A 25,586-nucleotide genomic window follows, 5' to 3' on the forward strand; every position below is an offset into this window, starting at 1 on the left:
TTGTGATAGACTTTGAGGGTTTGAGGGGCTTAAATTGGATTGTTCTTGAAAAATGTTAAAAAAAATAATATGTTTAAAAAATTTAATAATTTGTTTAATGTTTATTTCAGAGGTAAAACAAACAAGTTCATTGATTCATAATTGCTTAAAAGTTTTACATAACGCGTAGTTTTTTTTATTTCAGTCAAATATAAAGTGCTCTGATGACGAAGACGGTAAGCTTGAAATTGCTACCATCATTATTATTATTATTTGTTTTGTATTATTATGATTTTTTTTCTTAGAGTTCGAAACAACAGAGGCAGACGAAGAAGAGGTATATTAACTTAATTATATTACCTACTTGCTTACTTAGATATTTAATCTAGGAAAAAAATACTTTTAGGAAGGCGGATTTTTAATAAACAGTAGTACAGTACAGTTACCTTTTCGTTATAGCCTATTTGTATTATACAAGGTTATTAGTAATTCGACGTATTCCCGTTAGGAGATGATAAGATATTTTTGTATAGCAACTAGGAACTTATTTCCAAACAACCGAAATAAAATGACCACACAAGATGCTGGTGGAAATTTGTATTGTATAGTTAAAATTATCGCAAATAATCACCCCTATTACCTCCTAAAGGAAATACGTCGAATTACCAATAACCCTGTATATATCTCACATCGTTAAAGTAACGTTGAAGAATAACTTATTAAGCCGTCACCCGTGGGACTGTTATTTTATTATATACTTTTGGCGATACCGACTATAGCAGATAAAATTGTTTTGTGTTTTTGAGAGAACTTCTTAGGATTTAGTGGAGTGAAATGATGTTAGATAAAATGTCCCGTAAATATAAGAATATTAAATACATATTAAATTATACAATATGGTTTCGGTTAGTATAAGTAGGTTTAATTGTATTTTTTAATACGATTATCTAAATACATTTTATATAATAATATGTTATTGAATTATATTGTTCAAATGATAACAAATGGAGTAGGCACAAAATGTTTCGGGGTTCATTTTATAAAAATGTTAACATTAGAAAAACATATAACTTTTAACTTTCGCTTGGTGGTAGGGCTTTGTGCTAGCCCGTTTGTGTAGGTACCACCCACTCATCAGATATTCTACCACCAAACAGCAGTACCCAGTGTTGTTGTGTTCCGCGTCGAAGGGTGAGTGAACCAGTGTAACTACAGGCCCAAGGAACATAACATCTTAATTCCCAAGGTTGGTGGCACATTGGCGATACAAGGAATGGTGGACCACTTATCATCAGGTGACCCATTTGATCGTCCTATATAATAAAAAAAAAACTTAAGTAGGTAAGTGAATTCTTGCTAGAATAAGCTTATCTTTAATGTTTTATTAATTAATACATTATTTTACAGTGGCATATGGATTTTATGCCGGTGAGTTAATAAATTTTAAAACTTATCAGTTGAACCGACAGTATAAAATTATTGATTTTGGAGACTTTTTTAGACTGGCTATTTGCCCGACAGCGTGTACAGAGAGCTGGCTTGGTATGGTATCCTTCAGATACAACCTTTACATCACAGCACAAAACACAAAGTAGCCGCTCAACTAATATGGCAGCACACGCTTGGCAGGCCCCATGTAATCATGGAAAGTCCCCCGCAGGTATGTTCGACGTATTTTTTAAATCAGATCGAGCTTACTACTTTTCTTATTTTTTCTTTTTCTGATATATTTTATTTTTTGTTTATATATGCATTTTACACTTACATACATCGGATTTTAAACCATTTTATTATTTTAGTCAACTCAATCAGAAGGTAAAGTTAGTCGCCAAATATTAGCTGAAGAAGCAGCAAAGTGGTCGAGGGAACAACGCGCTGCTCAAGAGGTGCTGATGGAGAATATAAAAAGTGGTGGCAACGGGCTGACTGTCAGAACTGTGGTTAGCGCTCATCACAGAACGACGTATATTGTACAAAATGGTAAGTTAATACTAACCAAAAAAATATATTTTTATTTAAATAAATGTACCCACCCTTACATTCAACAGAATCCAGCGCTATTCAATTGCTAATTTAAGGTAAACCAAGTCTCGGGCATTGTAGTCTTCAGCTAAAATTGGGCGTTGGAGTAAATTAGCTTGGTAATCAGCTTTAAAATAATTATTAACTATATCTCGTAGGTAACTACTACAAATGCCCTGAAGGTTCCGAACCAGATCTAGATGCGTACCGGGTACAGGCAAACATGCACGAGAGAAAATGTACGTTTGGGAAGTCTTCTATCCCTGTTCCCATCGATCCATGTATTGAAGCAGAAGTAGCACCAATAGAATACTCATTCCACGAAGGGTGGATGTTTTGTCTCGGCAATGGAGAGCGTGAAAATAACTATTTTCAAAATGGAACCTTGGATTGCGGTAATAAAACAAAGGTATTTTTAAAATTCTTATTTGAGGTTTTTGATATACAAATAAAAGCCCAGCTCTTTGGCGTATCACACCAAATGACGGTACACTTATTCCGAAGTTCTCATTTTTGTTTGTTTGGTTTTTTTGTTAATGTTTTAGTACATACTCTTTTAAAATCTATTTTTTTATAAGTTTCTGTATTTTAGGTATCTATTAGTGACTTTTTAGATCAATGTGCGATAGATAACAATATTGTAATTTCATTTGATTACTTCGGTGACGAACCTAGGAAAGACATGTTACATAACGCTACTTTATGCACTACTTGGGATCCTTGTAAATTGTCTTATTTATATAGACTTGAGGTAAGTTATTTGAAGTACCTATGCGTTCATAAATACGTTTATTCAAATAACATTTAATAATTACTCTAAGGAACATTTTGTTTATTCAGCCACCACCTGTTGAACTCACACCTGCCTTTCCATCTACAACTCCCAATCCTTGCGAGACGACAGTTTGTCCAGAATGTATGGAAGGTTATACTGGCGACCAAGGAGTTCCTATCGATAGTAAGAGATTATTTATATAAATTTATAAATTTAGCTAAACAGCATGTTTAAAAACACTTATTTTTTACAGTCGACTAGTTTTATTTGTGGGTTATTTTGTTAAATATGGATCGCCTGCTATATGTGAAGAAGGAAATTCTAATCGAAGAACTATTTTATCAAAAATAAAATATAATAAAGTTTTTAAACTATTGAAGCATTTTTATGAAAAACTGCCCTATAATATTATTTAAAGTTTAATTTGTATTTAACTTATGCATATATACTTTCTGAGATTCCCATTAGCTACTTACTTCCCTTAGATCCCGTTCCTTTAAAAACATATTTAAAACTTTATGTTTATTAAAATGATATCCCACACAATCATAATTGTATTTTTTTATATTAATTAGAACTCCCTTATGCAATATCCATAATTAAACTTGATCTTGTTTGTTGTCATTAATTACTATTTTATGCCAGATCTTACGCCTATATTGCCCGTCGTAAAGAGCGGATATCTGGCATATAACAAAGGATTTCATAAACGTCTAAGTTATTTTAAGGATATTTTATGCATTTTCTGGTATCACGCGCTATCGCTGTTGCATGCAGCTGCTAATCTATACCTTTTCTAAACTTTGTCAAACTAACATGTGTGTCCCCCATTCCGGTAGCATACGCAGTATGTGTGCGCCGCTAAAATTTTCAAAACATGAAACACATATGCGTGCTATTGGCGTGTTTTGTTACTTATCAAAAGCATTTGATTATGTAGAGCTTGAACTATGAGAGAAACTTTTTTGTACAAACTAAATCTTTACGGATTTAATAGTAAAGACCTCTTGATCTCATTCAACAGCTACAGGTATCTTTTAATAGAATAAAGTTTTCTGGATCTTTAATGATAATGGGTGTTCCTCGAGGATTAAATTTGAACCCTTTTTAATGTAAAAGGTTTTTGTCATATTGTATGGTTTGTTGATGATACCACATGACTTTTTATAATTGATAGAAAACAAGCTAATTATGACGATGTAAACAATGCATTATCACTGATACAAAATTGGTGTACAAAAAATAATGGTAAATTTGACGAATCATGGCTGCACCTCGAAAGTACTCCATTTTTTTCTCGTTCTTAACAGTAGTATGTAGCATCTTAAGTAGTTTTAAAGAGGAGCATGGCTTTGGGCCCCTAAAAAAAATAAAAAGTTATAATTAAGTTAGATTTTTACAGGCTCGGCCGCTGGCAGGACCGCGGTCGTAAGGCACACGCGTTCCCGTAGTCCTGCTGCCTTGCGGCGAGGCGGAAATAAGAGGAAGTTTTAGTGGGTAGGACGGGGCTTTCTGCCCCACTATCCATCCCGGTCCCCCCTTTTGACCGGGCGGAATGCGTAAATGCTTTTCTTCCTCGTAAAACTAAAAAAAAAAAGTTTTTTACAGGCTTAGTTACGGGTTGGGTTTAAAATTATTCACCACGATTTTGGGGAAACAAAGTGTTGTATATAAACCGACTGTGTTAATTCTGACCCAATATGTCTTGTAAGTCTTACCCCTAGAGTTTTTTTATGAAACCGAAACCGGCGCGAAGGGCGAAGGTGCTGCACATCCCGGAGCGCGGTAGACCACTGAGTTTCGAAATTGTTGATAAATAGCTGATTTTAAGGTTAGAAAAATAAGATTAGTTTAAGCCAGTATCTCAGGAACGGAGCAAATTCGCATCATGGGAACAACTTGATGATGTTGATACAGCTCGATTAGTATACTTTGGTTACTTTCATAGTATTACGTCCTACGACATTTCCCTTTGGGGTTTAAAAAAGTAACAGTTCAAGTATAATCTTGGAACTCGAGACTACTTTCAGGATGTTTTTCATGAAATGTGTATTCTTATAGTTGCTTCACAGTATGTTTCCAATAATATTATGTATATTCCCAATAAAATAGATATTTTTGAAAGAAAGGTAAACTAGTAACACATGGTTTCAGACTTTGCAAAGCCAATACATCTTATCTAGAGCACAGTATTAATTTCTGTAATAAGATTCCACAGTTAGTTTTAACTTTGTCTATTAAAATTTAAAACTTAGGTGTTGGAATATACAAAAATTCAAGCCTCTATACATAATAGATTTCTCTTTCATTATATTATTCAATCTTTCACTCATTCACATTCGCTCACCACTCATTCAATCAACGAACAGCTTTACTTGATTATTTAATATTCATTATTAAAAACATTGTCAAACAGTGCAGACGTGTCTTATTATACCTACCCCATTTCCCTTCAGGTTATGGGCCCAGGTCATGTTTAAAGTTGTTTAAATAATTAAAATTAATAGTAAAAGTGTTACTCAAAATGGATTCGAGAAGTAAAAGAAATATACAACAATTTAACGGTGATCGCTATAGTACTTGGAAGTTTCGTATAAGGTCACTACTAGAAGAAATGCAGTTATTGCCTGTTATTGACGAAGAACCACCACCAATACCAGATAATGAGTGGATTAAGAAGAATATGCTAGCAAAAGGTACGATTGTAGATTACTTGGGTGACACATTTTTTAAGCTTTGCAAGAGGTTCTTCTACTGCAAAATCCATAATGGCCGAACTAGACAAAGTATATGAGCGGAGGAGCTTAGCGACTCAATTGGCTTTACGTAAACAGTTACTTAATATGAAACTACAGCCAGATGTGACACTATTCGAACATTTTAACAATTTCGATAATATAATTACTGAATTAATATCGGCTGGTGCAAAATTGGATGAGATGGATAAAATATCACATTTACTTTTAACTCTACCCACATCATACGATGGTGTTATAACGGCACTGGAAACACTTGGAGAGGAACAATTGCATCTATCTTTTGTAAAAACTCGTCTTCTAGATCACGAAGTCAAACTAAAGAATACCACGACGACAGAACTCAAAGTTTTACATACATCAACGAATAAATTCAAATCGCAGAACAAAATTGGATTCGATAAAAGGAAATCATATAATTATTATAAAAAGAAGTCATACACCGGAAATTCATCATATAAAATTTCAAAATTATATTGTGATTATTGTGGACGACGAAATCATATGAAGAAGGATTGTCGATTTTTCAAAAAGTTACAACAAAATGGAGGTAGTAGCGGCAGTAAAACAGCAGCTGCGAGCGCTTTGCAAATCAGAAACGATAACGAGGACAGTTTCGCATTTATGTTTTCAACGTGTAAGTTGTCAAATTCTTATAAATATCATATTAATAATATTGTTTTCATTTTAGATTCGGGTGCAACTGACCACGTTGTAAATAGTAAGGAATTATTTTCTTCCTACTCAGAGTTCACAATACCGATTAAAATTGGTATAGCTAAGAACAATGAAAGCATTCAAGCGTTTGGTAAAGGTACAATAAATGTCACTACTAATTTAGGTTTTCAAGGGGCGATTAATAATGTATTATATGCGCCGGACGTGCCATGTAATTTAATATCTGTATATCGTATTCAACAAGGAGGTATACTACCCGGCACGAAACTTGACCTAACATGGCGTCCTCTGCGCAGGTACAGTCCTTGCGAAAATCACGTACTATCTAAAAAGCTTAAAATAAATATTTAATATATTAAAGGGTAGGTACGTAATAAAACACAACGGGTTAATTATTGTATATTTAGTAATTATTGTATCAATAAATAAATAAAAAGAAATAAAAATAAAATTTAGAAATATTATTAGAAAATAAATTAATCACTATCACTCAACGGTGTGAAACCCTCAAAATCAGCAAATGAAGTCGAAGTTCTTGGATTGGTACTGGGGTTGGTACTGGTGCTCGGACCAGGTTCGTCATCATCAAAGACTTCCCAATCGCTACTACTGCTGCTATCTGAATCTCCCACTTGAATAACAAGTTGGTCTGTCAACTGGTCCACTACATGGTCGCTTTTGCAATAGTCGTCTTCAATAGACCTTACTTTTGAACATAACTTTTGCCATTCACTTGATCCCATAGCATCTACCTTCTGTTTCACCAGTTCCATAACGCGTGTGACGTTCCACGCTACGTTTTTGCTGCTAACGTAACCTTTGATTGCGGCCCACGCCATTTCAATGGGGTTCAGATCCGGATGATAGGGCGGCAAGCGAAGGACACTATGATTGTGTTGTGCTAATAATCTATCGATATTATAATTTTTTAAATTTTCTTTGTTCGTTTTTATTAGTTCGTACAACTGTGGCTTGTACATTGTTGGATCAAACGAAATTCCTTTTTCAGTCAGCCAGGCTTGCATGTCGCATTTCTTGGAGTTTGAATTTGGGGCCAAATTATATTGTGTATTATGGTAGGATGCATTGTCTACTACCACGACGGATCTCGGTGGTAGGTTTGGTATTAATTGTGAAGTTAACCATTTGGAATAATTTTCATAATTCATGTCGTCGTGATAGTCGCCCGTTTTGGCTCCGGATTTAAACATTAATAAACCATTTGGTATAAAACCGGCTTCAGACCCTGCATGTACCATAACTACCCGTTGACCTTTGGATATCGGTTTTTTTAAACCTTTTTTTGAACCGTCCGTCCACGCCTTGGAACTTGTGTGCGAAGCGTGGACATACGATTCGTCAGTATAAATTATGGGCCTTCCTTCATGTCTGTACTTTTGTATTGCTTCTAAATATTTGATTCGCTGTAATCTTATACTGGTTTTCTCAATAAGAACTTTTCTATTATTTTCTGTTGCTTTCCATTTAAAGCCTAGATCCTTTAAGATGCGTCGAAGACTCCGTTCAGATCCTTGATAATTTATATCCGATCGCAGTTTTGTCAGAAGTTTCGTAACTGTTGGGATTTCATTATTTGTTAAATGAAAATTATGAATGCATCTTTTGATAACTCCTTGATCGAAATTGTCTATACCAGTTACAGGTTTCGATCTAGCATGTTTTTTTCCAGGCGTCCGGAATACTGTGAGAAATTCTGACTGCTCAGCTTCTTTTACGATTCTCCGAACAGTGCATAGAGAGGTTTTTGTTGCTTCAGCTGTTCTCTCTTTAATTTGAGTATCACTTCTGCCATTAGCTTCGTTTTTTAAAAAACAGTAAACATCGTAAATCATTTTCCGAGCTTGTCTTTTTAGAACTATATTATTTTTTCTTGGCATTTTAGTATACTTCGTTAAAATCTTACTATAATAACAAAAGAAACAACCCACAAAATCAACAATACAAAAACAAAGTTAATAATCAAACACAATTTTACACAATAAAACCGTTATATAATAATAACTTATGTTAATGAGCGTACACTAAGACAACACAGGAACATGCGCGGGCGACGGGAGACGCGGTGGCACTGCGCGGGGCCACGCATCCACCCGTTGCTATGGTTACTAGTAATGGCGGCCTTGTTTGCTATAGTAACGCGCTCCTCGCCTCAGACCGCACCTCAAACGACATCTATTTTTTGTTACTGCGCAGAGTCAAGATTCGTGCCGGGTATTATATGGTTGTTATATTTAAAAATAACAGTGTTTATATTAACAATAGTATCAAGTGTTTAGTATCGAGTGTTATCAGTAATAATTTATTTAAATTAGTTTTTCAAGTGCATACGCGATCTCAACATAATTTAAATTTGTCTCAAACTTCTACATCTTACGAACTATGGCATAAGCGTCTAGGTCACTTAAACAAAAATCAATTTAACATTCTAAAAAACTTAATTGATGATAGTTACCTAATTAATGATATTATGCCTAATGATACATTATGTGAGTCTTGCATACTTGGTAAACAGTCGCGGTTGCCCTTTGCAAAATCAAAAGATAAATCAGTCAGAAATAGGCCACTTTTTATAGTTCATTCCGATATTTGTGGTCCTATTACACCACCTACATTTGATGATAAAAATTATTTTATTACTTTTATTGACGATTTTACTCATTATACAGTAACGTATTTGATGCATTCTAAATCTGAAGCATATAAATGTATGAAAGACTACGTAACAAAATGTGAAAATTTATTTAATTCTAAAGTTGTTAATTTATATTGCGATAATGGCCGAGAGTACCTTTCAAACGAATTCAAAGAATTTTGTGTTGACAAAGGGATAATGTATCATTTAACGGTTCCTTACACCCCACAACAAAATGGTGTATCAGAAAGAATGAATCGTACATTAACCGAAATGGCTCGAACATTGGTTACAAGTGCGAAATTAAATAAAATATTTTGGGGTGAAGCTGTTTTAACAGCTACTTATTTAATTAACATACTACCCACTAAAACTCTGATAAATAAAACACCATACGAAATGTGGCATGGTAAAAGGCCGAAAATAAATCATTTAAAAATGTTTGGATCTACTGCATACGTTCATAACAAAGCTAGAAAAACTAAATTTGATGAGAAATCTTTCAAGTCAATATTGATCGGTTACGATGCAAACGGTTATAGATTATTCAATATCGAAAATAATCAAGTTTTTATAGCTCGCGATGTTATTTTTGACGAGTTAAACTTTGAAAAATCACGCCCTACACGTAGCAGTAGTGACAACATTGAAACCCTTTCAAAATTTAGTAAGCCCGAAATTGATTCGGCAAAGCTAAAAATAGATCAACAACAAGATTCTTTTAATGACAATTCGTTGGACGGTTCATCGAATACCACTAATTTAAGACGTAGCGAAAGAATTCGAGAATTACCCCCAAAGAATTATAAGCAAATGCACGATCCTGATTTATTTTTATCTCTTTTTAATGATACGCAATCTTTACCTACATCATATAAGAATATTTTCGATAGGCACGATTCTGATAAGTGGTTGAACGATATACAGGATGAAATTGAGTCGCTTCGAAGCAACCAAACGTGGACATTAGTTATTAGACCGAAAAATGTTAATATTATAAGTTGCAAGTGGGTATTTACAATTAAAAATAATGAATTTGGTGAACCTACACGTTATAAAGCTCGGTTGGTTGCTCGAGGTTTCACTCAAGAGTATTTACAAGACTATCACGAAACGTTCGCACCAGTGGCTCGGATAACTACTTTTAGATTTATATTAGCATTGGCAAATCAGTTTGATATACATTTACACCACATGGACGTTAAAACCGCGTTTCTAAATGGTATATTGAAAGAAAATATTTATATGGAAGTACCGGAAGGTATTTTAGCAAGTAATAACCAGGTTTGTAAATTGAATAAAACATTATATGGCCTAAAGCAGTCGTCCAGGTGTTGGTATGCACGGTTCGATCTCATTCTCAAGGAAATGGGTTTTAAGAACTCTGAATTAGATCCTTGTCTGTACATATTAGATAAAAATTGTATAGATAAAACGTGTATATAGTTCTGTACGTTGATGATTTAATTATTACTACTAAAAATAGTAATTTATTACAAGCGTTTAAAAACAGTTTAATGCAAAAATTTCAAATGACTGATTTGAAGGACTTAAAACTATTTCTTGGTATTAGAATTCAAAGAACAACTAATACAATTTCTTTAGATCAAACAACATATTTGCAAAATGTTCTAAATAAATTTTCTATGAAAGATTGTAATCCATCGAATTCACCTTTTCCTTCTAAAATCAATTTTGTAGCTTTAAATTCAGACACTCACTATGATGCACCTTGTAAAAATGTTATAGGATGCCTTATGTATGCAATGCTTTGCACAAGGCCAGATATTTGTGCTTGTATTAATATATTAAGTAGATATCAATCTAAAAATAACGAAGAGTTGTGGAAATATTTAAAACATCTCTTACGATACATTAAAGGTACAATTAATTTAAAATTGGTTTATAAAAAAAATCTGAATATAAAGAGATAATAAGTGGGTATGCAGATTCCGACTGGGGAGGTGACGAGAACGACAGAAAAAGTACAACTGGCTATTTGTTTAAGGCTTTTAATAATTGTACAATTTCGTGGACCACACGAAAACAAAATACTGTCGCCGTCTCTTCAACGGAAGCTGAATACATGGCTCTCTTTGAGGCTGTGAGAGAAGCAGTCTGGATAAGGTCATTGTTAAATAGTATTTCTATACAAATAACAGAGCCTATTGTAATATTTGAAGACAATAATAGTTGTATATGTATTGCCAATAACCCCACAAATCACAAAAAATCTAAGCACATAGATATAAAATATCATTTTATTAGGGAACAAATCGCTAATCAAATAATAAAGCTAGAACCTATTTCCACAGGAAATCAACTAGCTGACATGTTCACAAAAGCGATACCCTCCAAGAGATTTATAGAATTAAGAAAGAATTTAAATTTGTTTTGAAAAATAATTCATGTTTTGTGTTAATCAAGTAAATGAAGGAATGAGTTTATTTAATAAATAAAACTATGGTTTATGTAACTAAATAGTTAGTATTTTATTTGTAAAAATGAGTAATGAAAGAAATTATGTTATGGTATTGTTATATTATATTAACTTGTATTTTTGAGGGGGACTGTTGGAATATACAAAAATTCAAGCCTCTATACATAATAGATTTCTCTTTCATTATATTATTCAATCTTTCACTCATTCACATTCGCTCACCACTCATTCAATCAACGAACAGCTTTACTTGATTATTTAATATTCATTATTAAAAACATTGTCAAACAGTGCAGACGTGTCTTATTATACCTACCCCATTTCCCTTCATTAGGTATGTCAAAAATCATTAATAAATAAGGCATATCAATCAATACACGATTACGTTAAAGATATACAAAAAAATAATTGTATTTTACTGACATACTCTGTCCGGTTCTTCTCGGTAGAATCTACTTTCCACTAGTAATGATACAAAAGTGATTTTATGAGCCTTATTGAATTAAGAATATTTTGATTTTGAACGTGACTTTGACAACAGGCCGAATATCCGGCAACCGGGTATATGTACAGCTCATCTGATATCCGATATTAGGCTTAACAACTATCCGCATCAACTCTATATTTTACTACCAGTGATTGAAAATATTAATAAAAAAAAACAGTTGTATTTTTCATATAGAGAAAAACTCTATATAGTTTTTTTGGTGCAATTTGGTTTCTATCCTCAGCGTTAATCTAGTGCATCGAATCAATAATTCAATCTCAATCGTTTGGCCGAAACATAGTACACGAAAAGTTGATATTTTGTTTTCGTTGTCGCATATCCGACAAAGTCGGATACATCCTGATTAATATACTTTATTAAGACTACTTTATACAGACAGACCGTAACTTGGAGATTGGCTTAAAAACAAAAGTATAGTTAATTTAAGCTAATATTCCAAAATTAGAATATAAAACTATGTTACTTATTGTTGTTTATTTAACTTATTAGACAAGATTGACATATTGAAAAGTTGTTTGTTTTATCTTTGTTTTTTAATTGTCTTAGTAAAATTGGACTATGTTTTGCAAAAATGTACCAAGCCACGAATAACGCTGCCCCCTTGCCGATCGGGAAATTATCATTGACCCCAATTGAATATTGGGAGTTGGCCGTTTTGGGTCGGATTTTTTCACAGGAATCTGCGCTACTTCCATAATCGCTCCTCGTATGGCCGATGAGAAAATAATGATTTTGTTCAGTTTTTTCGTAGTTGCTATGTGATTTGTAAGATTTAATGAAATATGACTAATTATAGAAATAATTTAATGGAATAATAATAATAAGCTTATGTGATTTTTACAATAATATAATATAATAATTATATTATATTTTATAATAATAATAAACTTATATGATGTTTACCCATCTATAGAAATTTCAAGTCCAGACCCAAAGGGCAGAACGTCACAATTGTCAGTTACACTCTCACAGCCCACAAGTTACAGCTGACACTTGACAGAATGATCGAATAACATGTGAAAAAAGACTTCATTCTTTATTCTACCTGCTTAAACTTTCTATATTTTTTTAAATTATTTATTAATTTCGTGTATATTTTAAAATAAACATACATAAGTAGAGATGGTTGTAGTTCAACATTTTCAAGAACTAATCGACACCTTGGATAAAACTAAACTACTTAGTATACCGAAATGTAAAGAACCATCTATGAAAATAGAATACAAAAATTGCCACAGTGTAAGTTTGTAATGTTTCATATTGTGAAATATATTATGAATCTGTTACTAATAAGGATTTTGATGATATCATTAAAACTACTAGCCGTGAACCCTGTGGGATATTCCATCAGATATGTTATTTAGAAAACCACCGCAAATTCATAAATATTAGAGATTTTTTGTAACCTGCATTTCACATACTCTCATTTAACCTTGGCCAAGGCAAACTATCTGTTTAACCCATCCCCAATTTCAGTCTTAGGTGATGAATTTATAAAACACTGTACAGATAGTCTTTTACTCATATACAAATGCCAAACATCAATTTCAATATTTCAAATGGTGAACTTCTTCACAAAATTTCATCCCCAAGTGAGTGAATGTATTGGGAGGTGAATTTATAAAATAAAAATTGTGTAGTAGCTGTATTTTACTCATAAATATTCTATATTTGCAGGATAATAAAACAGTATACAATGGTCCAGATCCTATATTACCTTTTGCTGCCAGCGAAATATTTCTTGCTACTATAAATAAATGGAGGAGGCTAACAATTAATGTGGATGAAAACTGCAAATCTGTCTATGAAGTGTCTTTTGATATTGAAGTATGTTTTTGTTCTCATATGATAAAAATATACATATAATAAATTAATAATATTTGAATATTACAATTGAGTGTGGATGGCCAAATCCGAAACTATAATGAATAGCAAAATATACTCAAAGGAATCTTAGGCCCGATTTTAATAAAAACTAAAACTGCTTTATTGAAATTTCGAAAAATCAATACTCTAGCTAGGAATCAACCCCATTTATTTTAGAAAACAACACACCCTTTAAAAGAGAGAATAAGATATTGGGAGAAAAAAATATTTTACATTGTAAATTTTCAGAGTTAAGCCTTCTCACTATCTGTATAGAATTTAAAAATGATTTATTCTAGGGGAGTAACTTTGATTTTATACCTGGTGATACAATTGGAATTGTTCCTCAAAATAATAAATCGGAAGTTGATGAAATTATCAATCACCTGGACTTGATTGATGTAGTTGATCTAAATTATACACTTAGTGTTGCCAGTGAACAGAAGGGTGCAAAGATACCAGCCTATGTACCAGTAACATCAACCCTACGACATGTACTCACTCACTGTGTAGATCTTAGAGGAATTATAAAAAAGGTAAATCACAAAAATTATATGGTTTTTAAAGCAGTTTTTAATCTCTATTTTTAATTATCAAAAAAAAGAAAGACATGTGCAATATGTAAGGGACAACAAAACAAATAAGATATCTGTTTTATAAAATTCATATAAAAAAATAGTTATGAGTTAAAATTATTTGAAGTCCTGCATAAATTAATGAAATATCATTAGGCTAATAAATCCACATAATGGGCATAAGTAGCCAGAAATAATATCTTTTCCCTTCCGCACATGATCCCATGTTCACACTTCATAAAGAATAAATTTTTGGTTTCGAAAAGTATTTGTAAATATGTAAATATTATAATATTGGAAACTGTATCCAACATAGAAAATTTGAATTTGATTTTTTTTTTTAATTTAAGTTTTTGATTAAAATTAGGTAGGAAAAAACTTAAACAACATGTCAATTATTGTTGAAAAGCTGGAATAAAGAATAACTTATTTTGTTGTATTAATGCATTACAGTCCAATAATAACACTTACAAGGCTAGGAATTGTTTATTTTTTGCTTATAAGTATTTCAGCAATTGACCATCTTCATTGTCAGTAATGTAATTACTTTGTATCATTGTATAAGTAATCCTTGAACAATCAATAGTATCCAGCTCTTGAGTTTTTTCTGAGTTATTTATGCAAAATTTTCTATTAATGTTGTATCGGCTGATGCTAAATCAACAAGCCACATTGTCACATTTTCAAGTGCAAGTCTTTGAGCCTTGGTCCAGCAACTATAGAACTAAAATGATTGATGCCGGACAGTGGCTTACTTGTTCTGGAGCATATTGATCATAGTTCTAGTTGAGAATCTGTTTTTTTTTTCCTTCTATTTTTACAAAATAGTAGCATATAGTTTTATTCTTATTATTTTCATCTGTACTCATTGCTTTTTTTTAGTTATTTCTACTTGCTCTGGCACAGCACACCAAAGATAAATGTGAAAAGCGACTTTTGGAGTACCTCTGCAGCAAAGAAGGGTCTTCAGAATACACAACTCATATCCTCAACAAAAGAATTAGTGTGTTGGATTTATTTAAATTATTCAAATCATGTAAACCTCCAATAGAAGTGATTTTGGAACATCTTCCTAGACTCTTACCTAGACCATATTCAATTGTTAATACAAAGTCCAGTAATCCCAACATATTAAAAATATGTTTTTCTGTTCTGGATATTGGCGATAATAAGAAAGGTATTACGACTGGCTGGCTAGAGGAAATTATTTTGCAAAAGTTTAATATTGAAGAAAAAATGAATAATTTAAATCTATATAATGAATCTGTTAAAGTACCAATCTACATACGAAAAAATGTGAATGAATTTTGTTTACCTAAAAATACAGAAACTCCCCTTATATTAATTGGCCCTGGGACTGGGGTTTCTCCATTCATAGGCTTTTTAGAAGAAAGAGAACATTTACAGAAGAAATATCCAGAAAAAAAATTTGGTTCCGTGTGGCTGTTTTTTGGATGTCGCAACCCTAAACTTGATTTCATTTATGAGGATGAGCTAACAAAATTCACTTCCAAAGGTGTTATTAGTAAATTTCTCACTTCGTTTTCAAGGGTAGAGAATGCAGATTTTCATTATGTACAGGTATGGTTCAGTTCACTAAAGACATTAATCACTCCTTACTGCTCCACCGACCTTAAGAACTTAGATGTTATGTCTCTTGTGCTTGTTACACTGGCTCACTCGAACCTTCAAATCCGAAAATAACAATACTTAATCCGACCTATACTTTTATAAATAACTAGTTAAACCGTCGGCAGACATCTGCCATGTGTATGCTGCATCATCTAGTATAAGTTTTATGTATATTGGTTTAGTATATTCACAGTTAGAGAATTTAAAAAAATACATCATTTATTTATATAGGTAAGATAATAAATATTATTAATTACCTTCAAGATAAAACCAAGCTATTTTTTAATTCTGTACTATGGTGATTCCACCTTACCTTAGGCCGACTTTATCCTAGGGATAGATATATTAAAAAGAGATAAAAAAAAAAACAAAGAAAAAGATTCTGGTAAATAGTAATTGATTTCAAGTCAAACTGAAATAGAACTTCTCATTTTATAATAAAAAGGTATGATAAAGTGATCTGGATTGTCATTACGTATGTTAAAAAATATTTCTTTGTATTTTTCAGGATGCAATCATAAAAAATGGCGAAGAAGTTACAAAATTAATAATGGAAGGTGCTCAAGTGTATGTTTGTGGAGATATCAAAAATATGGCAACACAAGTCAAAGATGCGATTCGACAAAGTATAGCCAAACATGGAAACTTAAACGAGGAGGAAGCAGAAAATTTCATTGACATTATGCAAAAAGAAAAAAGATATTTGAGTGATGTATGGAACTAATGATGATGAGTGAGGCTAGCTATCTGCGAGGGACGTATTAAGCAAGTGCGTTCTCTATTACCTCACTCACATAAATCGATGGAGTGCCAAACCAGAATCGAACATAAAGTGTCAGGCGTAAAACAACAGCAGCGGCTTTGCACTGGAGAGTACACATTTCCAACTTCCAGACTGATATTGAGAATCTAATAACATTATATTGAGCTGACACGGGGCTTGATCCTAAGATATCGGTATCAGTAGCCTTATACTGAATTAATATGTTACATCATACATGTATCATACTATATGTAGCAAATTGTAAATAAATTTATATCTAATTTACCTTTTTTAATTTCACCACAGAGTTTTTCATGTTCTGTATTCGTATTTTTTTAATTTCATTTCGTTTTTTTTATTAATTTAAGTGATATTTTAGTAAAACCATATAAACTTTTACAAAAATAATTTAATAGGCAAATCTCTAGTAATAAAATGTTCAAAAAGTGTCATTGGTGTATATAAACTTATGACTACAGCGATCTAGCTTAAATACAATACCACAATTTTTCGTTGTGCGACAAAATGCATTTAATCTACTATTAATACAGTTATAATTAACGTAAAGCAGGCACTCTTGGTGGAGGGTATTATGGTAGTGTCACCAATTCCATTATAATCCGTCAATATTTGATATTTTTTACGTGATTCCACATATGGCGACTGCTTATATCATAAAATAATACAAAATAATACTAAAATAAAAGTATCTTGTAATATTTTTTATAATAATTGCTAATATATATTAGTTTTTTTAACAACTAAACAAAATGGCCGCTATTTTCTTTGACACTTAATCACATTATGTTAAAAATAAAGGAAATATTTTAGAACAATTTTGTTTTCAAAATATCTATTGCACGATATTCCAATATTAAAAACAAGCAAATAACAATTTGGCGCCTAATATACAATAGTTTTTTTAAATTCAATTCGTTGCAATTGCCATTTTAAACAAAGCTCGCGTATTTATACAGAGAGTAGAAATAGATACAACTAATACAAGGCATAATACAAAATTTTATTGTAACATTACAATTTTATTTTATATATGAACAGTCATAGTTATAGAATGTGAGCATAATGTCATTACAGTCTTAATTAAACCTTAAATCTAGAAGCAGGGTTTAAAAACATCAAATTAAAACATTTTGGTCGTTTCAAATAGTATGCAAGAAAAGGAATGTAAAGAAATGTCCAAGTTTCATAAGAATTGGAAAGAGAAAGCTTATATTTAGCGTCTTATTGATTTCTTTGATACAGTCGGGAAGTTTTGCAGTTTTTGCAATATAAAATTACATTATAAACTATGATTTTACCTTATAGATACAAAATGCCACATGTGATCATATTATAACTAACTTAACAAACTATGTACAGCTTTTTGGTAAATTGATATAAACTGCTCCTAGCTTAAACAGTACAAAAGCAAGCGATTTTTGTAAGCAAAAGACCGACGTATCTCTATACATATGTAGTCGTTTCAAATTGTTTAATTTATTCCAGATATACGATAAGAGAATTTTCGGCCTTAATTGTTAAATATAAAGTATATTTTCAAATGTTTTATAGATGTTTACTTTGTACTGATTGATGCTTTTTGACGTCCTATGCACCCACGTTACTTTTGTTTAACAAGTACCTATTTAGTATTTACCGTGTAGTGGGAGTTAAATCCTTATAATACTAAACGGTATTTTGTTATTTGAATCAAACGTATGATATTTTCTTCTTAATATATTTTATTGAGTATAATAATATGAGTTTTACTTGAATATTGCATCGCCTTCATGAAAATATGTGCGTTTGGGCCTATGTTAGATAACGTGACAATATAATCATACATTAGTGCTTATTTGTGATAATATTATAATTACACAGTAAAAAAACATTACAAAAATTGGATATCTGTAAAAACTGTAGATTTGTTAATATAAAAATATCAAAATAGACAATATTTTACGAGATACGATGGCCTATACGCGTTTTTTTTTTTGTACATCCTATGTATTAAAATTCGTAAATACTTGGACAGAATAATTTATAATAGCCGTTAAGTAACTTTAAAGCTTATTAGACAAGCTTTAACGAACTTAAAACTTAACACAATATGGCATTGAATTGTACATACATAGAGCCTTCACATACGCGTCAGAGAATGTTATGCGTGATGTGTTATGTATATCTATATCAGTAGCTGATAAAACCCTATCTACACTAGAACGGTGATAAGCCGAGTTAAAACACGCTTTGCGTGTTGCCAAAATGCATATCTAGCGATTTCATTACGAATACTGAACAGAGTTCGTATATTTATTGCTGGTATCAAAGTCAATGGTTTTTGATCTTAGATTTATCTTCCTTATATTCGTAAATTTTTAGTAAAATTTGTTCATGTTACGCAATGGTATACAATACCGCATCTTGTAGAAGTTAATTCCATATAATACCATCTATAAAGATGTTTACTACTGTTAATCAACATTTTATAAAAATCCTAATTATAAAGTTGGCACTTACTCTTTCGACCGAGGTTATTTTCTTCACAAAAAACGATGACATTTGACAAAAATTTTGCAAAGATTTTCAACAGTTTGAAGGAAAATTAACTCAGTTAGATTTACGTACATAAATTAAAAGTTGATAGAAATAAGTTTTACCTTTTCATTCAGTCGAAGTTCTTGTGAAGGATCTTTTGTGCTGCTTTAATGAGAGGTGTTAAAGTTCTTAATTCCATGGCACAGTTCAGGAATGGATGAGTTAACAGCTCGTCCGCTGTAGCTCTTTCATCCGCATCAACTTGCAAACACTTGTCCAAAAAGTCTTGAAATTCTGGCGACAATTTGTCCCATCTGGGTATCTTGGGTCTCCCGACGGCCGCGATCAAATACAAAGCTCGCAATGGAGATTCTTTCATATATGGAGGTTCTCCTTCAATCATTTCAATAGCCATTATTCCAAGCGACCACACATCCACTTTCTTTCCATACTGTTTACGGGTGACCACTTCAGGAGCCATCCAGTAGGGTGTACCTACCATAGTTTGGCGCTTTTCATCACCCACAATGTTAGCACAGAAACCGAAATCGGTCACTTTCACGGCTCCGTCCATACCAAGAAGTACATTGTCAGATTTTATGTCCCTGTGAATGGTGCCTTTGGAATGTAAAAACGCTATTGCTTGTAGTGTCTCTCGGCAGACCGCTGCGATTTGACCTTCTTTCATAACTACTTCTGTTACCACATCAGTTAAAGATCCTCCGTCTAGTAACTCCATTGCGACCCAAAGATGATCGTAACAAAGGAATGCGTCGAGGAAATTGACGAGATTTTTGTGATTGAAACCCTTCAAGACATTAATTTCATTAAGTATGAGATCCTTTTTAGTTTGTTTCGTCAGGTCAATATCTTTAATGGCGACACTTGAGTTGTCCTTGTGGTCTATTGCGATGAACACGACTCCTGAATATCAAGTATAAAGATATTAGAGTAATTTTAAAAACAATCTATAATTTTATAATAGTTATTTTCAACAAATCATGGCAATATCTAATATATAAAAACTTAATAATACCAATGTAAATATACACTATGGCTTTATTTATTCCAATAGTTCTACCAGTGAAGTTCAGTTTACAGTTAATAAAGAAACAAATTAAATATTACATAAAAAGTTGAGAGACTGAAGGAACAACTGTATTAAACAAGTGTTTGAGTAAGATGAGTCTTATGATTTCATTTGATTATAGCAATTGCCATTAATTTGCACAATTGCAACCAGTTATTAAATTATTATTAATAGCATAACTATTTAAATTAAGTATATTAAATCAAAATGAGAATAATAAAAAAAAATTTTTTAATGAAAATATTAATACAATGACTAAATTATAATGGAGGTATTGTATTTGTTTTATAGAACATCATTAAAATGATTGTGATGAGTCTATGTAGACTTTTATTTTTGTCTAATGCAACACATTTATATTTTTGTGAAATATACATTCATTTAACAAATCAGTTTGTTGATTTGTTGATAAGAATATCGAGAGAGTATTATTTGGTTTTATTATTTTGTATTATATAATATAGTTATATAGTACAGCGGCTTCAAAATATTACAATTAGTAATTAAAAGGTTGAGGGTCATATCATATGATTCTTAAATTTATCAAATGCACTTCACTACATTTGAGCTTATCTGAACTGTTATGTGATATGGTAGTAATTATCATATCAACATGTAGTAATCAATTACAATAAAATTCTTGTTAAAAATATGTTATTAAAAATTTAACTTTTAACTAGAATTATGTATAATGTAAATTGATTTTTATAGCAAAAAACTTAAATATCAATCTGCATATACATATATTTTTTGTATATTTTAAGTATGTAACAACATTGATTACCATACAATGGGTTGCAAGATATTTGTTACGCTGGTTTTTATTTTCATGACATGCTAAAATTTTTATATTGTTTTATTTTATTCAAGGTTGCCGAGAAATAAAACAATTGCTTGGTTTCATGGCAGTTATGCTTGAAATGGTAATGTTATACGTTAAACACATCTTTTATGATTTTTGTGACATATATCTCAATTTCTTTGGTTGCTAGCTGAATAGCACACAAAACATGTTTATAAATATTTGTAATGATGTTTTTTGTTTCAATATGTTTTATAATTTATTGAAAATGGAAAATATAAGAAATAATTATGAATTAAATAATTACCTGAAGCTCCAGCACCTACTTGTTTGATTCTTTGGAAACGTACATACGGGTCATCTTTGTTACAAATTCTTTTGAGTTCTTCATATATTTCTTCATCAGACAAAGTTGCATTCATCATCTCTTTTTTTCTAAGAATGGGGCTCTCCTCGGGCTCAGCGCCAATCAATGTTAGATCCTCAACTATTGCAGTTAAATCCATCATTGCATCTTTCTTTTTAAGATTATTCTTAGTAGTTGCAGCGGGCATTGTCTGTCTCTGCGAGAATGTGTCAGATGGAGCAATATCTTCTTCACTACTTTGACCTATTGAAATATCTGAATCCTGACTTTGGTGAGCATTTTTCTTAGCTAAAAATTTTTTCATCTCTAATTCCTCTTTTGTAATGGCCTCCTCTGTAACAATGGGTTTGCATGGCTCGTTTTCCGCCTGTTCCTTTTTCAAAACATGAAAGTTGTGGAACGTAACTGCCTGAAGTGCTGCATTCGGATTCTCTTTCTGTTCCGAAGGCGATATTTGGGCATTTAATTGTCGTAGCCATGATGATGGTAACCCTTCTAACATTCCCGTTTCAGAGTTCATGCTAACGTGAATGTGTTGTTTAACATTAGTAGGCATACCGATCTCTGTAACTCTCTCATCTTTAGCATACTGTTTCTTCGAGAAGAGCTTACCAAACACACCACGGCCTGAGCGTCCCGTCATTTTAACTTGTTTACTTGTCTTTGGATATTTAAGCCATAAAACTTTGACAAAATCCTTTTTGAGATCACAAAACTACATTTCTTGTGGCAAAATTTATGAAATTATAACTAATTAAGTATTGCCGAGATAGGAGTGGCTAATCACGGACGGACAAAACTGAAGACATCACATCAGATATACTTTATCATCTGTCAGATATTTGGCAGCACACAGAACAAAAAGTAATTTACGATAGTTACACGCAGACCACGTTAAGCAGTTATCATGTTTTAAAATTTAATCATTGTAATTTAGAAGCAAAATTCAGTTACTAAATACTAAAAATAAAACTTTCAGTGCAATTTGTATTTATACGTACATACATTAATAAATTTTATTAGTAGAATCTAAGCACACACGCTGATTTTTTCTTTTAAATTAAGAATGGAACGTTATTTTGTTTTTATGTTGGCAAAACTGACCCGCTGATAATACTGAATTGGAATTTCGGATGATTCACTGCTTGTTGTGAAGAAGAATCTCTGGTTTTGGTTTAGTAAATTAAATTAGATATATATAGTTTTCAAGAAATTCGACTAATTAAATATAGGATAAATCCAAAACTTAATGATGCTGATAATATCAACTTATATAAATAGTTTTATTTAGTCACGTAATAGATTCTATGTATCATTTTTTCATTTATTTAGGTACTTAATCATAATTCAATAAAAATAATATTTATTTAACTTTTATATTGACTGATAAAATAATCATTGTTGACCATTAGCAATCGGAAATAATAGGTACATCTATAAGTTTTATAAATAGTACCTGTTACTGCAGGGTGATTGGAATTTGGATCATTGGACTGATTTTATTTATCGTTAGGAAAATCTTATGAAAAGTTTAGTAGTTGTCTTGTTGTGTTTGTATATGTTTGAATATACATTATTTTTGAATATTTTTTCAAGAATTGTTATTACAATAGAATTCTAATAATTCCGTGAATATATTTTAAATTTTTAATAACACTCGTTGCTTTTCATAGTTTGTGTGAATGATAAGGATATGATAAGGAAGGAAAAATCCGAATAGATATATTTAATCAAAGTAGACTTATAAAAGCACTTTATAATTTTCAGTTTAAAAGACCGCTAACGAAAATTTAATATATATTTCGGTAAAAATAATTGAATAAAAGCACGCCATCTTTCCTGCCTGATGTCAAAATTCTAATATGTGTTTTCAAATTGCGCGCCAATATTCAAAATATATAAATACTAGTATATAGTAATAATATAGGAGAAATGAAAACTATATGTTGGCAACGCGTGGTGGTGCGAGTTAAAATACCAGAGCATCTGAATATAGCCTTAAAACATCATGTTGTTTTATAATAATGCCTCGGTAGACATTATAAAAAATATGTCCGTGTAATTTTAAATAGTATCGCATTGGATAAGCATTGGATAACATTCTCTACCGACTTTGTTTATTACTTTGAATTTGAGTGCACATAGTGTTAATTATGATTTCGGTGCTTGGTTTTACAAATTTGTTTTAACTGGTTATGCTTACATCATTTTATGTATTAGATAAGGTAAGCAATAAGTTATCTCTATTCCAAATTTTATCCAAATCCGTCCAGCCGTTTTAGGTAAACAAGTACAAAGAACACATAAAAACTTTAATTTTTGCAATTGGTTTTAGTTTATACTTAAAATAATATGTATCTCTGGTCAGGGTGGTAAATTCAAAAGCTAACAAACTATGAAAGAGTTGTCTCATAGTGCGAAAGGACACTAACCAGTAATCACTTTTCTAACCGTTCTGCTAAAAACATTATTTTTGAGGAAAGTCGAATAATTTGTAATAACCCGATTCCTGATTATTTCAACCTACCTATTTATTTAAAGGTGCTAAGCTACGTATTTTTACTAATAAACATTAGGAATGAGTCTTATGTCAGCATTATGACAAGAAAAATCATATGACTCAAAAACTAGTTAACCAGTAATCTTTATAGAGTTTTAAGCTAATCATGTTTTTTGTGTGAAATAAAATGAAATGACTATTATTGACTTTTAATCAATGACAATCAAGCGAACTCAATATCCGACCATACCTCAGTGGTCAAAGCTGTGCTCTATTGTCTGGAATAATATAGTTTTTATATAGAAATAGCGAGTTTCAAGTTTTTTTTTGTTACTAAAATAGCTATACAGACATAAATGTAAATAAATGAATCATAAGTCAAAACCATTGCTCAGGCAAAATTAACAGTAAATTTTAAATGCTAGATGATAGGATGATGTACAAAAATTTTTATTGGGGAATCAATTCAATTATTTTTTTCAATCTTGTTAGTTATTTATAAGTAAAACATAATAATATAATGATGAAAGAATCTGTCTATCTCATAGACAGGACTTTAACGGGTTTTTCTTGGAGTTTCTGAAATAGTTAAATTATTTAATAAATTAAAATCGAATCTATTACTTAGTGTATAGAAATCAGATTTCCATGGAAAATAGTGTTGAATACAAATGTTTATCTATTAGTAAACTCATTCCATGTTTGTTTAGATTTTCTTTTGGATACATTAAGCAGGAAGATGTAGTTATTTTTACGGTATCGATAAACTTGCTTAACTTTTTTGACCTATAAAACACTCGCATTTTATTTAAATGAAATAATATCACAACCAAAATTTACATAGACTCCAAACCAAGACAGATATTAGTACACTATCTAATCTTTAAAATCTTAAAGAGCCCGTTTTTTTGTTTGGTTGCTATTTTAAATATCGAAAGTACACGACACATTGTCATATCGTCTTATCAATTTTATTACAAGTAATGTACACTGCGCTATATATAGTATTAATCCTGAGGCGCGAACAATATTCATATTTATTTTATAGTGAACAATACTTTCAAGCGTCCGTGCGTGTTATTTTTAGGTCAATAGCTTTGGGATTCGCTCAACGTCTAGCTGTTAGCTGTTTAAGTGAAGATTATCGTGTGCATAGACGACACGCCAACAATTTTTTACTATGCATTGCGTTTTAGTTTTTGCTTTTTATTTGATACTATTACATAAAACCGTCGATAAGTGTTCATTTATTGTTTGTTTTTTATCACTTAATATATAATATACTATACCACATAATATTTTAATAGAAAATTATTTTTCTCTTTACTATTTTTCTCTCTGTTATTGTTATAACTTAACAATTGTAGAGTTAAAAAATCTCCACCAAAAAAATCTGTATCATATTTTTTTCCTATATTGCTCATCCAAGAGTTTTATATCATTCATCCTTTTTTTTTTAAATAGGTATATTGTGTTAAAAATGATTTGGGAATATGAATATCATTGAAAAAAAAAAATTGAGTATTAGAGTTAAAAAAATGTGGATTATAAAAAATAGGCCACATTAAATATTTCATTACTAAATGACGCGTGTGTATATTTAGTTGGCGACTGGGCGGTGATCCGCCCACTGAAACTCAGT

The 25,586-nt window shown here is 31.4% G+C and overlaps 4 protein-coding genes across 5 annotated transcripts; 2 read left to right on the plus strand and 2 right to left on the minus strand.

Annotated features, from left to right (window-relative positions):
- Positions 1–95: 95 nt before the first annotated feature.
- On the plus strand, positions 96–3,101 carry LOC125066923. Its single transcript, XM_047675249.1, has 10 exons — positions 96–112; positions 185–215; positions 285–316; positions 1,387–1,407; positions 1,481–1,639; positions 1,779–1,959; positions 2,160–2,410; positions 2,594–2,752; positions 2,842–2,959; positions 3,030–3,101. The coding sequence occupies exons 1-10, from the start codon at positions 98–100 to the stop codon at positions 3,035–3,037; spliced, it is 975 nt and encodes a 324-aa protein (XP_047531205.1). The 5' UTR covers positions 96–97; the 3' UTR covers positions 3,038–3,101.
- Positions 3,102–6,686: 3,585 nt separating this feature from the next.
- LOC125067087 lies at positions 6,687–8,063 on the minus strand. The gene has a single exon (XM_047675465.1). The coding sequence runs from the start codon at positions 8,061–8,063 to the stop codon at positions 6,687–6,689; it is 1,377 nt and encodes a 458-aa protein (XP_047531421.1).
- Positions 8,064–12,808: 4,745 nt separating this feature from the next.
- On the plus strand, positions 12,809–16,930 carry LOC125066899 (methionine synthase reductase-like). Of its 2 annotated transcripts, XM_047675215.1 has the most exons (6): positions 12,809–13,050; positions 13,489–13,638; positions 13,977–14,213; positions 15,135–15,833; positions 16,393–16,644; positions 16,679–16,930. In XM_047675215.1, exons 1-5 carry the CDS (start codon positions 12,934–12,936, stop codon positions 16,606–16,608), a joined length of 1,419 nt encoding a protein of 472 aa, XP_047531171.1. In that variant the 5' UTR covers positions 12,809–12,933; the 3' UTR covers positions 16,609–16,644; positions 16,679–16,930. The 2 variants fall into 2 exon arrangements, with proteins under 2 accessions (XP_047531171.1, XP_047531170.1); XM_047675214.1 differs by having other exon boundaries at positions 16,393–16,930.
- Positions 16,931–17,038: 108 nt separating this feature from the next.
- On the minus strand, positions 17,039–22,255 carry LOC125066973 (serine/threonine-protein kinase PAK 1). Its single transcript, XM_047675314.1, has 2 exons — positions 21,385–22,255; positions 17,039–20,109 (listed from the first exon to the last, which is right to left on the minus strand). The coding sequence occupies exons 1-2, from the start codon at positions 22,085–22,087 to the stop codon at positions 19,316–19,318; spliced, it is 1,497 nt and encodes a 498-aa protein (XP_047531270.1). The 5' UTR covers positions 22,088–22,255; the 3' UTR covers positions 17,039–19,315.
- Between the last annotated feature and the right edge of the window lie 3,331 nt (positions 22,256–25,586).

This window comes from Vanessa atalanta, chromosome 10, assembly GCF_905147765.1.
Source record: "Vanessa atalanta chromosome 10, ilVanAtal1.2, whole genome shotgun sequence".
Classification (NCBI taxonomy): Eukaryota; Metazoa; Arthropoda; class Insecta; order Lepidoptera; family Nymphalidae; genus Vanessa; species Vanessa atalanta.